The sequence below is a fragment of the Coloeus monedula genome (assembly GCF_965178545.1).
Source record: "Coloeus monedula genome assembly, chromosome: 5".
In the NCBI taxonomy this organism is placed as follows: Eukaryota; Metazoa; Chordata; class Aves; order Passeriformes; family Corvidae; genus Coloeus; species Coloeus monedula.
This window is the reverse complement of record NC_138785.1, coordinates 11,646,013-11,659,247: the sequence shown is the minus strand read 5'-3', so window position 1 is coordinate 11,659,247 and position 13,235 is coordinate 11,646,013. Positions and strand designations below refer to the sequence as shown.

The 13,235-nt window shown below is 42.6% G+C and overlaps 1 protein-coding gene across 5 annotated transcripts in view; it reads left to right on the top strand.

The window, feature by feature from the left end:
- The window catches only part of INPP4B (inositol polyphosphate-4-phosphatase type II B), a 337,675-nt gene that overhangs the window by 288,239 nt on the left and 36,201 nt on the right, over positions 1 to 13,235 (top strand). For all 5 annotated transcript variants that reach the window (XM_082281863.1, XM_082281864.1, XM_082281862.1 and 2 more), the window contains one exon: positions 12,872 to 12,984. In XM_082281863.1, coding sequence (XP_082137989.1) covers positions 12,872 to 12,984 — 113 coding nt within the window. The remainder of the gene's footprint in view (positions 1 to 12,871; positions 12,985 to 13,235) is intronic.

The window sequence follows — 13,235 nt, the reverse complement described above, 5'->3', positions numbered from 1 at the left end:
CCGAGATATTATAATTTTGAAATCAAGGGCTTTTAGGCAAAGATGTAGGAAATAGTAATAACAGTTCTTTACTATTATATATATATAACCAGTCAAACAAACAACAATAACTATGGCAGTAACAGCAAACAATCACAAACCCAGTGCCAGCCTTCTCGGCTGTCGGGCCCTTTCCCCTCGGGTGCAGTTCCGCTCGCAGCCGGCAGGGGCGCTGGCGGCTCCCGGTGAGCAGGGCAGGTGCGATGGTTCCCCCGCGGCTGCAGGGGGCGCTCCGGAGCGAGCTCGGGGAGCACGCGGCAATGGCGGCCTGGGATCCCGGAGGGGCATGGAACAAAAAAGCTTCACAAACCCCTGGGCAGCTGGCCCTGGTGTCTGGCCGGACTCTCGGGAACAGCAAGCTGGAACAGCAGGCTGGAACGGCAGGGACGAGCACAAATCCCAGGTGGCAGATGCGATGTATCCAAGCGGGGAACCCCCCGGAGGTCTGGGCAGCCAGGGCGAGCACTGCTACAGCGTAGCGAAGGCTCGAAGCAGCAGCGGGGCAAGGCGGCCACAGCCCGGCCTCCAGCGGGGCAGGGAAGACGGCTTTGGGATCCTGGGGCTTTCCAGCACAAGGAAAAGCAGCCGAAGCAAGCCGACTCCTCTCTGTCCAAACGCTGGAGACCCAACTGCCCACACACCCAGGTGAAACAAAAGGAGCAGCCAGGTCTTTTGTCTCTCTTAAGCACCCAGCGATTTGTCGCCTTAATAACAGTATGGGGGAAAAAATTCCTTTAACAGAAAAAAAACTAGATCTCTTAAAATCCCAAGAAAAGCTAAGGATACTAAGGGTCCAAAAATGTTAGATTGTTGTTCAGTAGTAGATAATTAACTGAAAACAAAAAGGCTGTTTGGTACTTCCAGGCTCCTCCCCCTTATAATCGATGATGGTTTAATACTGTGGAGGACCCAAGGAGTTTAAGCAATTGATCATTTCCAGTCAAGGTGCAACTGATTGGGCAGTACTAAAAAATTAGGAGACTCTTGCTTTACCTGTGGTGAAGTCACCCCTTAGAGATGCTTCATTTTCTTCTGTGGACCAAAGGAAAGCTGCCTAGAAGCGATAAAGTGTTTAGTGATACATTTACATAATCTCGAAGCATCTTTGTCACTGTGTGCTTTGCGTTTTAAAGAAACAGATGCAGCCATAAGTGTAATAGTCTAGCAGATTGTGATGTGTTTTTATGTGTTCTGCATAATCTAAGTGTACAATCAGGACTTGTAATACACAGTTAAAACAATCCACATTGACATTATTGCAAAACTAGTTTGACTGTACTTTTTCCTCCCTTTTTTTTTTGTTTGTTCATTTGTTTGTTTATTTGTTTAGGGGTTTTTAGACAGCACAGTATGAGTAAAACAACTTCGCTCTTTTTGAATATATTTAAATTACTTCTTACTATGAATCATGGATAAGGGAAACTACAGAATTTATTAGATGTAAAAGTTAAAAGCCTGTTGATAAGAGGGATCATTCCAGCTTGGATCAGGTTAGGAGAATGGATATTGACCTTCATTAATACTTCTCTCACTTTTATTCTTTCAATTGAGTATAAGTCTTTTGGGCTTGGGTTTGGGGCCTGGGTTGTTGGTTTTTTCCCCCCTCACTGGATGGACAATTTACTTTCTCTCCTTGAATAAACTGTATTCATTTACGAATTTAGTTTTACTTTGTCTCAGTTGATTCTGAGCCTTTCTTTTTTGGTGATAACTATAATTAAGCTTCTTTTTACTTCACCACCATGAGAAGAAATAATTTCAGAAAACAGATTCTGCTTGTTTCTACTGATTTTCAAAGCTAGTGAAGATGTGAAAAACGAGGTTCACTCTCTTGTTAGAATTTAAAGAGTTTAATATAAAAACAATAAGAGACACATAAAATAAAGCAAAGGGATAACGGCCGGGTGCCTTGGCGTTCTGCCAAGAGCACACCTGATGCTCGAGGTGAGTCTTTTTTATACCATTTTTACTGTCTGTTCTTTATTCATATTAAAACTTTTCCAGGAATTGATCTGCATGGCCATTCCTTGGGTCCGCCTTTTTAGAGCATGCGTAGTCTTCGGCCTTGTGGTTTTATTTCTTTTGATTCTTGGGGTTGGGCCCGCTAGGTAAGAGTCGATGGTAGGGTGGATCTCTTAATTCTCCAGACAGTCAGGGCTGATTGCAGCTTTGGGCCTCTTTGTCCCCCGGGCAGAGCGGTGACAGCGGCTCTCGGACTCTCCCGGCCGCCCGTTCTCCGGGCGGAGTAGCCTTTGGGCCCTTTTGTTCTCCGGACAAAGTGTTGATTAGCAGCTCCTTGGGCCTCATCCTCTGTTCGCTTGGAGGTTATCTTACTTGCTCACACTTGCTAACATTCTTGCTAAAACGAGAGAAAACTACATCCACACAGCAAAAAGCATTTCTAACATTATATAATATCTACTTTAATACTTTGCAAGAAGCCAATACTATAATATATGTTTATAACAATCCCCCCTTTTTGTATTTTATGAATCATTTGGCTTGAGCAATATTTCTTTTTTCTTGGCTTCTAATGTCTGTTCGTTCTTTTCACAGATCAATTTGGCTTCTTCGAGAGGGTCTTTTATATCACTTTGTTTTTTTTAATACCATAATTTTTTGTGCTGTTCCAGACATAGCCAACTTTGGGTCAGTAGGCATTGCCACAACTTGCATGCCTTGAACTACGCTGGTGATTAGCCGAATAAAGCAGGGGATCAAGCAAGGGAGAAATATTAGACCAGCTGTAGCACATAAGAGGAAGAAGCCTAGCTTCTTCCACTATTCTTTCCCCAATATGCCATCCCACCAGTTAGCAGTCATCATTGATTCCCATTTTTGGACCGGTACATGGGCTATTTTTCTGATATTGTTGGCAATATCTAGAACAGCATCCCTATTGTCATCAATTTTTAAACAACATTCCGATGTATTGAACTTCCCGCACACACCCCCTTCTTCAGCCAGTAAATAGTCTAGAGCCAGCCTATTTTGATATATTGCAGCTCTGGTTTGGCGTTGCTGGCTGACTATTAATTTCATAGCCTCAGCTGTTTCATTGGTTATGATTTCTACAAGGGCTTGGAGTCTGATGATACGATTCAGCATGTAAATTGGGGTTCGATATCCCCAACTTCCATCTTGTGCCCAGGTAGCTGGCCCATATGTTTCTAATATTCGTTCAGGGGGCCATTCTTCATCTTTCTATTTTTGGAATCCTCTAATTAGATCTCTTTTCTTTCTTTTGAAGTCTTCAGAGATAGGTATTCCTAATTGATCTCCCTCTGGTTCTGGTAAAAGGAAAAACCCTGGTTGAATGATTCCTAATGTACAACTCCCTTTCCAATATGAAGGGAGTCTTGGGTATGCCCTTTTCCCACATATCCAAAATAAGCCATCTGGTGCTTTCCAATAATCACCTTCTTGTTGATTTATATTCTCTCAAAATTTGGGTATTTCTGGGATTCTAAAATAAGGATTTTTCTTTGTGTCATTACACTGAAAGAGTCTAATTTCATTATCATATATACAGCCTTTTCCTTTTTTCTGAGCCCAATACCAAGTTGGTTTTTCTGGGACCTACCACGTGGAAGTTTTGTTGCTCACTTTATACCTTTTACAGGGAGTGTTTCTTACTTCATTAAGAAAGTTCTTCCTAGTTCGCCAGAGGCATTCTTCCCCTATCACTGTTGAACTTAAAATCCACCCCTCAGGTTGGTTCCCCCCTCTTATATTTGTCCGGTTCCATTTAAGGAGCTCTACCGGGCCTACGCTGCTACCTTTCTATGGCCATTCTTCTGTCATCAAAGCTCCTCCACAGACCCAACAGTTGGTTATGTTAAGTTCTTTACCTATCCTCTCCCCCAATTCCACAAACAGGTTTTTTCCTAACCTTGGGGTGTTTTCCTTTTTTAACTGTTGTTTAAGCTTTGCATACAGGTCCTGGCGTGAGGTGAATATAGGGCGAGGTTGCTGTGCTGGCTTTGTATTTTTACTTACCACTTCTTCTTTTACCAAATCTTGGACTGTTCCCCTGGTGGCAGCTGTGAAACAAACCCATTTTTCTCCTTTTGGACAATTGCTTCCTAGTCTGTTTCCACTTGTTCCTAAATTTTCTGTAATCTAATATTTTTCCCCTTTATGCATACAAATACCTAATTTGGACGAGTCATAACAGTGACTGTTGATATGGGTATGAGTAATAAGAAAGAAGCCCCGGTGTCTTTCCATGTAGAGCTTTCGGTAGCATTTGTAACATGGTCTTGCTGGTGTCCCGAAAGGGACCAGGATAAGTGACAAAAGAAGGAATAGCAGAGGTCTGGCATGGCTTATACGCCCACCTCCCTTGCCTATGAGGTTGCAACCCATAGCAGGTGTATTGGATCTTCTCGGTGGCGAGTACAGTGGCCAACCCGGTCTTGCCCTCTATTTCCTTGTCACTTCCTTTGTAGCTTTTAGGCACCTTTTTTAACTGTTTGTGTCTTAGGTATTTCTCATTCAACAGGCACTGGTATTTCCCATCTGCAGAGCAAAGTTATTGCTTTTGTTGCTTATGATTTTGTCTGGATAAGGGGGTTGATTTGTGCTTGACACCTTTTACAACTAGGCTGTCGATGATGTGAAATGCCAGTTTCCCTCTAGATTAATTACTTATATTTGACCTGGCTGGCATGCCCCGTATTAGAATGATTCAAACAGGGTATATGATGTGGCACTGATGGAAGTTGTGATTCTCCCCCTTCTCAATACAAATCACAGGCTAGAATCAGAATATGAGAGTTCCCTGTTTGATACAGTCCCAACCCTTCCTGTTTGAAGTGAGAATATTCTTCTCTAAGATGTCCCAGAATTTGTCCAGGGGTCACTGATATAAATTTGGCTTTTACTTCTCAGTTAGGTGTGATTCTTTGCATATCCCTTGGATTAATCAGATTGCTCTAGTTCTTTGCTACCTGGCCTCCGTTTAAGAATCAATTTGATGTCACCTGGTTTGGATATTACAGTCTACTTTTCAGGTTCTTTTACAGGTCTTTTGATTCTGCTGGCATGGATCTACCCCCGTTCCTTGGTCTGGACTGCGGCCTCAGTCGTCAGCAGTACCTGAAAAGGACCCTCCCATTGTGGAGTCAAAGATTGTTCTTTCTATGTTTTTACCAATACCGATTCCCCTGGGTGGATATTATGAATTCTGAACTCCAAAGTTGTGGTTTGAGGGATCATTCCTTTCAGCCTCAAATTTTCAAGTGTTCTGGCAATTGTGGTGACATATTTTTTGACACTTGCTTTTCCCACTTCATAAGTGGCTGTTTCATGTTGAGTGGTAAGGAAGGGTAATCCGAACATCATCTCATAAGGAGATACTCCCAGATCTGACCTGGGCTGTGTTTGGATTCTCAACAGAGCCAAAGGTAAGCACTTTACCCATGACATTTGAGTTTCAATCATTAATTTTGTTAAAGTTTTCTTCAAAGTCTGGTTCATTCTTTCTACTCGGCCTGAACTTTGTGGGTGCCAGGGGGTATGTAATTCCCATTTTATTCCCAAGGCTTGAGTTATTTGTTGTAAGATTTTGGATGAAAAATGTGTTCCTCTATCTGAGTCTATTTTATTAACCATTCCATATCTGGGAATAATTTGTTCCAAAAGGGTTTTGCATACTACGTTAGCTGTAGCTCTGGTAGCAGGAACTGCTTCCACCCAATGAGTTAGATGGTCTACTATTACTAATAGGAACTTCCATCTTTGTACTTGAGGAAGTTCAGTGAAATCTACTTGGATGCTTTGGAATGGTCGCAGAGCTAACTCGCGGCCTCCCAATGTTGTTTTTTCCATTATTTTCCTATTCACTCTTTGGCAAGTTATACAGTTCCCAGTTATTTGTTTTGCTACCCCAAAGATTCTAATACAACCATAATTTCTCAGAAAATGATCACACAAAGCTTGAGTGCCCCAATGAGTTTTTTGATGCATATCTTCTAATATTCTCTTAGTGAGTGGCTTATTAAGTAACTGTCTCCCATCAGGGAGTTTCCATTTTCCAGATTGATCTTGTTTTCCCCCTATCTTAAATAATTCTTTTTCTTCTTCTTTACTAAATTTGGGGATTTCTAATTCTCCCCTTTCTGGGGTTAGGATTACCATAATTCGTTTAGTCCCATTTTCTGCTGCATCTTTGGCTTCTTGGTCTGCTAGATTATTCCCTCTTATTTCTGGGGTCATCCCTTTTTGGTGTCCTTTGATATGCACTACAGATATTTCTTCAGGCAATTTTAATGCCTCTAACACTTCTGAAATCAGGTCTTCATGTATCAGTTCCTTCCCCTTTGAATTTAGTAAACCCCTTTCTTCCCAGATTTTTCCAAAGGTATGTATTACCCTAAAGGCATACTTTGAATCAGTATACATGGTCTCCTTTTTGTGTGCTAAATGCTCTAGTGCTCTCTTTAGAGCGTATAATTCACAAGATTGCGCCGAGCAATTTGAAGGTAGTTTTCCTTTTTCGATGGTCTGCATATTTATCCCATCGACTAAGGCATATTTTGACATTCTTTTTCCTTGCAAGCATCTGGATGAACCATCCACATATATTTTTTCCCTTTCTAAGAGGGCTTGTTCTTCTAGATCTTCCCGAACTTTTGTTTGGTATTGAATAATTTCCAAGCAATCATGTGCCAGGTCATCTTTTGGTTCTCCATAGAGGAATTGGGCCGGATTGAGGCTTTTGCTTGTTTCTATACTTAGATCATTACTGTCAATCAGAATTGCTTCATATTTTAGTATCCTGGAGTCTGTTAACCATTTTTCAGCTTTTCGATTTAGCACATTTCGGACCGCATGGGGTGTGGATACAATCAGTTTACTTCCAAAGAAAGGTGAGCTTACGGCTCTCCTCCACCAAAATAGCAGTAGCTGCTATGGCTTGAATGCATACTGGCCAGCCACGGCTTACTGGGTCCAATAGTTTAGATAAATAAGCTATTGGTCTTCTCACCCCTCCCCATTCCTGGACTAATACACCATGAGCTACTCTATTTTCTGCATTCACATATAAATGAAAGGGTTTTTCTAGTGAGGGTAAGCTTAGGGCTGGTACCGAGGCTAGTTTCAACTTCAATTTTTCTAATTTATTATCATCATCTTTGGTCCATTGTATATTGTCTCTCCCTGTTAATTTTTCATATAAAAATTTTACTGCTTGTGTATATCCCTCAATCCATAGTCTGCAATATCCCAGTAGCCCCAGCAGTCTCCTAACCTCCTTTTTTGAAGAGGGAGGAGGGAGGGATAAAAATCCCTGTAATTCTTTCAGGGCTTAGTTTTTGGCTACCTTTGCTTATCAGGTGGCCAAGACATTTTACTTCTGATTCCACAAACTGTAATTTCTTTTTTGATGCCCTTAGTCCCTTTTCCCTAAGAAAATTTAGAAGCTTTATAGTAGCTTCTTTAACTTTAATTTCATCTTCCCCTGATATTAGAAGATCATCTACATATTGGATAATTTGTATTCCTGGGGGAGTGGGGAAGGTTTGTAATATTTCTCCCAAGGCTTGCCCAAATAAATTTGGGGCCTCACAATACCTCTGTGGCAGTTTAGTCCACCTCAATTGGTTCTTTTTCCCTGTGTTTGGATCTTCCCATTCAAAGGCAAAAATATCTCGGCTTTCCTCTGCCAGTGGGCAGGCCCAAAAGGCATCTTTAAGATCTACCACACTAAACTACTGATGTTGAGGTGGAATTTTACTTAAAAGAGTGTAGGGATTAGGAACCATAGGGTAGCAGGCCCGTGTTCTTTTGTTTACTTCACTTAAATCTTGCACTAATCTATAATTTCCATCAGATTTCTTCACTGGGAGAATAGGGGTATTATGAGGGGATTTACAAAGTTCTAGTGTCCCATCCTTTATTAATTCTTCTATTACTGGTTTTAAGCCTTTTCTCCCTTCTAAAGATATAGGGTACTGACGTACACGAATGGGACATTCTTCTTTGTCAATTGTGACCCTTATGGGGTCAATATCTAGTCCACCCCTATTCCCTTCCCCAGCCCAAACTTCTCTGTTAATTTTTCTTTCATCTTTTTGGCTAAGTTTTAACACTTTGGCCGTCATTCTCCCTTCTTCTGGTAAGACCCCAGTCCCCAGCTGGATTTGTAAATCCCTTCCTAATAAATTGCCGCCAGCCCCAGGAACTAACAAAACATCCCCTATCCCTATTTTTGTTTCCCCTTCGATAACCACATCTTTAATGACAGGGACCTTAAATCCTTCCCCCTTTGCTCTCGTTACTTTTACCATATCACTACTTACATCACACCCTTTTGGAATATTCATCACACAAGTCCTTTCTGCCCCAGTGTCAACTATAAATTCTAATACTTCCTCTTGGGGGCCTACTTTTAAAGTTATCACAGGCTCCAGATGGTATTTATCCCCCAAAAAATAGAGCCCATGACTTCCCTATTTCTCTTCTGTGTGTGTCTCTTGAAATATTTTCAGATCCCTCCTCAGGTGGGGGCATTCCCTTTTATAATGCCCTTCTTCCTTGCAATAAAAACAGGCATCCCTGGGTTGTTCTTAGAAACTTGATTGTGCTGAGGTTTTATTTTTCTCCCTTCCACCATTTCTGAATCTTGAACGTTTAGGAGTGTTACCTGAGGGCTTTTGATTTAGATTTTTTTGGAAGGTACTCTCTCGCATAGTGGCTATCATGATCTTTGCTTCCACTTTGGCTTTTTCTTCATCCCTCCGGACATATATTTTTTGAGCTTCCCTTACTAGGTCTTGTAATGGCTTCTCATGCCAGTCTTCTATTTTTTCCAATTTTTTCCTAATATCTGGCCAGGCATGTGTGACAAAGTTAACTCCTAGCAGGGCTTGCCCTGCTAGGGACTCTGGGTCTATCCCAGAGTATTGTTTCATATTCTTTCGGAGCCTCTCCAGCCACTCAGTCAGGGTTTTTTCCTTCCCTTGCTGCCCCTCAAAGGCCTTTCTGACATTTTGTCCTCGAGGTACCCCTTCCTTTATTCCCTTGATTATCAAGTTACGATAATCATTCATATGTCCCCTCCCAGCTTCATCATTTTGGTTCCAGTTAGGAGGTGTAATGGGCATTTTCTGATCCCCGGGTGGACCTTGTTGGTTTTCTCTTTCCCAAATTTTTATGCCAGCAATTCTAATCATTTCTCTTTCTTCTTGGGAGAATATTATTTTCATTATTGATTGCATTTCTTCCCAAGTGAAAATGTTGGGACCTCGGAACTGGTCCAACTGTTCAGCTGTACCTATGGGGTCTTCTAATAATCCTTTAATTTCCTTTTTGAAATTCCTAACCTCTGTAGAGGTTAGAGGAGCATTCACAAAGCCGGTTCCCCCTCCTCCCATAGGTACTTCTCTTAATGGAAATAAATGAATTTCTCGGCTTCCCTCTGTTTGTTTAGCAATGGAGGGATTGTTGGGCTGCCTCTGAGCCTTAATCGCACCTCTTGTATTCTGGTATGGTGCTCCTTCATTAAGAAGAGGGTTTATTTGGGAAGAAAGCACCAAACTCCCCTGGGGAAGAGGGGCAGATTTAGAGTCTGGCGCTGAAGCCGAATATTCTGCGGTGCAGAGGGTGGGGGTGTGGTGTGGCAGTGAAGCCAAATACTCCGGAGCACAGGAGGCGGGGACCGGCACTAAAGCCGGGTTTCTCAAGGCAGGAGAGGTGGGGGCTGAGGCCGGGACGTGTGACGTTCCTCTTGATTCAATTGAGGCTGCTGGGATTCCCGAGATTCCCGGGAAGGGTGGGATCCCCGGCATGGGCGGGGGCAGGGCTCCCCCCCCGCTCCATTGGGGCGGGAGGGCTGCCGGGGGAAGGGCCCCCGGAGCCGGGGGGAGGAGGGCAGCTCCTGATCCTGGCGGCGGGGGAAGCCCCGAGCTGGGAGGGGGGGTACAGCTCCTGATCCTGGCAGCGGGGGAAGCCCCAGAGCTGGGAGGGGGGGTGCAGCTCCTGATCCTGGCAGCGGGGGAAGCCCCGGAGCCGGGGGGAGGGGCGGTGCAACTCCTGGTGCTGGCGGCGGGGGCAATACTTCTAAAGGGTCCCACCCTTTTTTCTCTTCTGTTTGCTTTTCCTCTGGGGTTTCTGATATTTTAAAGACTTTGGTTCCCAGAGGTTTTGTAATTCCTGTCCAGCAAGAAGCATTTTCTCCCTCCTCAGGGTGAGATGGCTCTTTTGAATTTACAAATACATTTAGAGCCTGGCAAATCCATGCCTCATCAGACCCATATTTTGGCCAGTACACATGATCAGATCTGATTTCCTTTTTTACCCACTCTTTCATGCAGAATTGAATCATTTTTACTTTATCTTTTCCTTTTGTGGAAGGATCAGTTTCCCAGTTCGCGAGTTTGACCCCAAGGGGACTGTCTTGGGGTATCTCCTCTGGCACTCTTGAACTTAGTTTACCAGGTAGCTGCCCCATTTTTCCAGGAGTTCTCTATTCCAACTTACTCAAAATACCAATTTATCCGCCCCTTTGAAATACTAATTCATTCCTTTAAAACACCAATCTTCACTGCTGTAAAGTACTACCCACCCTTTCACGGTACAAAAACCAAAAAAAATTTATTACAGCCCACCTCTCCAAAAACAAAGTTAACTTCTAATTACACAGTCATTCACACATTCACTCCTTTTTAATATTTATTCACTCACTCATTCTTACAACAGAATAATAAGGTACCTCTTTCAAGTCACTCGTTAGTATCCACCCATGGGTATGAAATAATCCTTAGGATTCTGGGTGCTCTTGGATTTCCCTCAACCCAGCACTGTTAGCATCCAACCCCAATTCCTCTTGGGGTACTTTTAGACCCTGGGTGCTCTTGGAGTTTTCCTCAACCCAGCACTGCTAGCATCCAACCCCAACTTCTCTTGGGGTACTTTTAGACCCTGGGTGCTCTTGGGAGTTTTCCTCAACCCAGCATATGGGGGGTGTAGCTCCCACTTTGCAACCCCTTCCTTGGGACCCTGTCCCAGTCACCCCCGTGAGATTCTTTCACTCCTCTTATCTCTCGCTTCGTCTCCTCGCTGGCCGCTGTTCTCGCGAACAAGACGGAACCGCAGCACTCAGAGACTGCCACACTCGCTTCGCAGATCTGGGACAACCAGTCTGCGTCTCATTCACACACACTCATCTCCCGTAACCACCCCCTTTTTGTTTGGACAATACTTACCAGTCCTGTTGCTTTTCCAGTGTCTGTGGGATATTTGTCGAGAGCGCTCTCTTTCATTTGCTTTATTTTTGTGTCTTTCTTGTCCTCCGGGTGTTGCCCTGCTGCCACCAAACCGCGCCAGAGGATGCCAAGCAAGGGTCCTGCCAGTTTGGGCAGGGGGCGCCTTACCCTCGCTTCTTGAATCCTCCCACGCTTTTCGGAGGCGAGGTGTAGATCCCGGGCGAGGCCCCAATTGTGAAAAACGAGGTTCACTCTCCTGTTAGAATTTAAAGAGTTTAATATAAAAACAATAAGAGACACATAAAATAAAGCAAAGGGATAACGGCCGGGTGCCTTGGCGTTCTGCCAAGAGCACACCTGATGCTCGAGGTGAGTCCTTTTTATACCATTTTTACTGTCTGTTCTTTATTCATATTAAGACTTTTCCAGGAATTGATCTGCATGGCCATTCCTTGGGTCCGCCTTTTTAGAGCATGTGTAGTCTTCGGCCTTGTGGTTTTATTTCTTTTGATTCTTGGGGTTGGGCCCGCTAGGTAAGAGTCGGTGGTAGGGTGGATCTCTTAATTCTCCAGACAGTCAGGGCTGATTGCAGCTTTGGGCCTCTTTGTCCCCCGGGCAGAGCGGTGATAGTGGCTCTCGGACCCTCCTGGCCGCCCGTTCTCCGGGTGGAGTAGCCTTTGGGCCCTTTTGTTCTCCGGACAAAGTGTTGATTAGCAGCTCCTTGGGCCTCATCCTCTGTTCGCTTGGAGGTTATCTTACTTGCTCACACTTGCTAACATTCTTGCTAAAACGAGAGAAAACTACATCCACACAGCAAAAAGCATTTCTAACATTATATAATATCTACTTTAATACTTTGCGAGAAGCCAATACTATAATATATGTTTATAACAAAGATAAAAGTTACATTAGAAAAAACCCTCCTATATATACATATGAAACAGAGGAGGAAATTAAATCACCTACTCTTGAATTTTTGCTAGAGATGTAAGACAAATTAAACTTCATCTTAGATGCCATACCCAGAACAAACAGGTAAAATTTTTGATCTTAACTAAACCTGAAATTATTTTCTACTTCAAAATAAAGTCCCATTTAATTTCAGACTGAGAAATACACTTTGCTAAACTTCAGAGGGGATACTTAGTGCTGTTTAACCTTATGTTACATTATATACAAAATTAAGGCACATTTCAAAACAAAAATGAGATGTTTCAATTTGAAAACAAAACCAAAATTTTTTACTTTAAAATAAAATAAATCATCCCATCAAAGAGCAGGTTGTAATACATTCAGGGTTTTTTTTCTGATTTCCATTGAATGTCTGTAATAGCTGATGAACAGAACTACAGCAGAGATTTGATTTTGTTTTTCACCATCCATTTATAAGATAAAGGTTGAAGACACTTTAATTTTCCACATGAGCATCTTAGGAAGGACAACCCAATACTCAGACATAAGGTTTGCTTATTCCTTAAATATTTAGCTGGTAATTTCCATCCTGTGTTCCCAAACAAGGCTGTATATAATAGACCTGTTCTTCACCATGAGCATTCTTTAGTCAGGACAACCATATCACCAACCTTATCATAATGAGCAACTTTATAATCCTTTTTTTCCAGGTCTGCCCCATTTTCAAGAACAAAATGATTTAAAGGGATTGCTAGGAAGTCTTCATCAAAATATCCAGGCCAAAAAGAGAAAGAATGTAGAAATCATGTGGCTGGCTGCGACGGTAAGCTCTCTTGTTCCAAAGAAATTGATGAACTAATGATGAACTAATTTTCATAAGCCTGCTGATATTGTAAGTGCAATGGATTTTAAGGATATGATTGGAGAACTCACTGGTTAAAGTAGGCAGATGTGCTGAAATCATTTTCTAACATACCCATTCTCATAGTCACTCATTCCACTCATAAATGCATCTCTTCTTCCTCCACTTAAATTGCAGATAATTTCTTTTTTGCACTTTTTAAACTGGTAGAA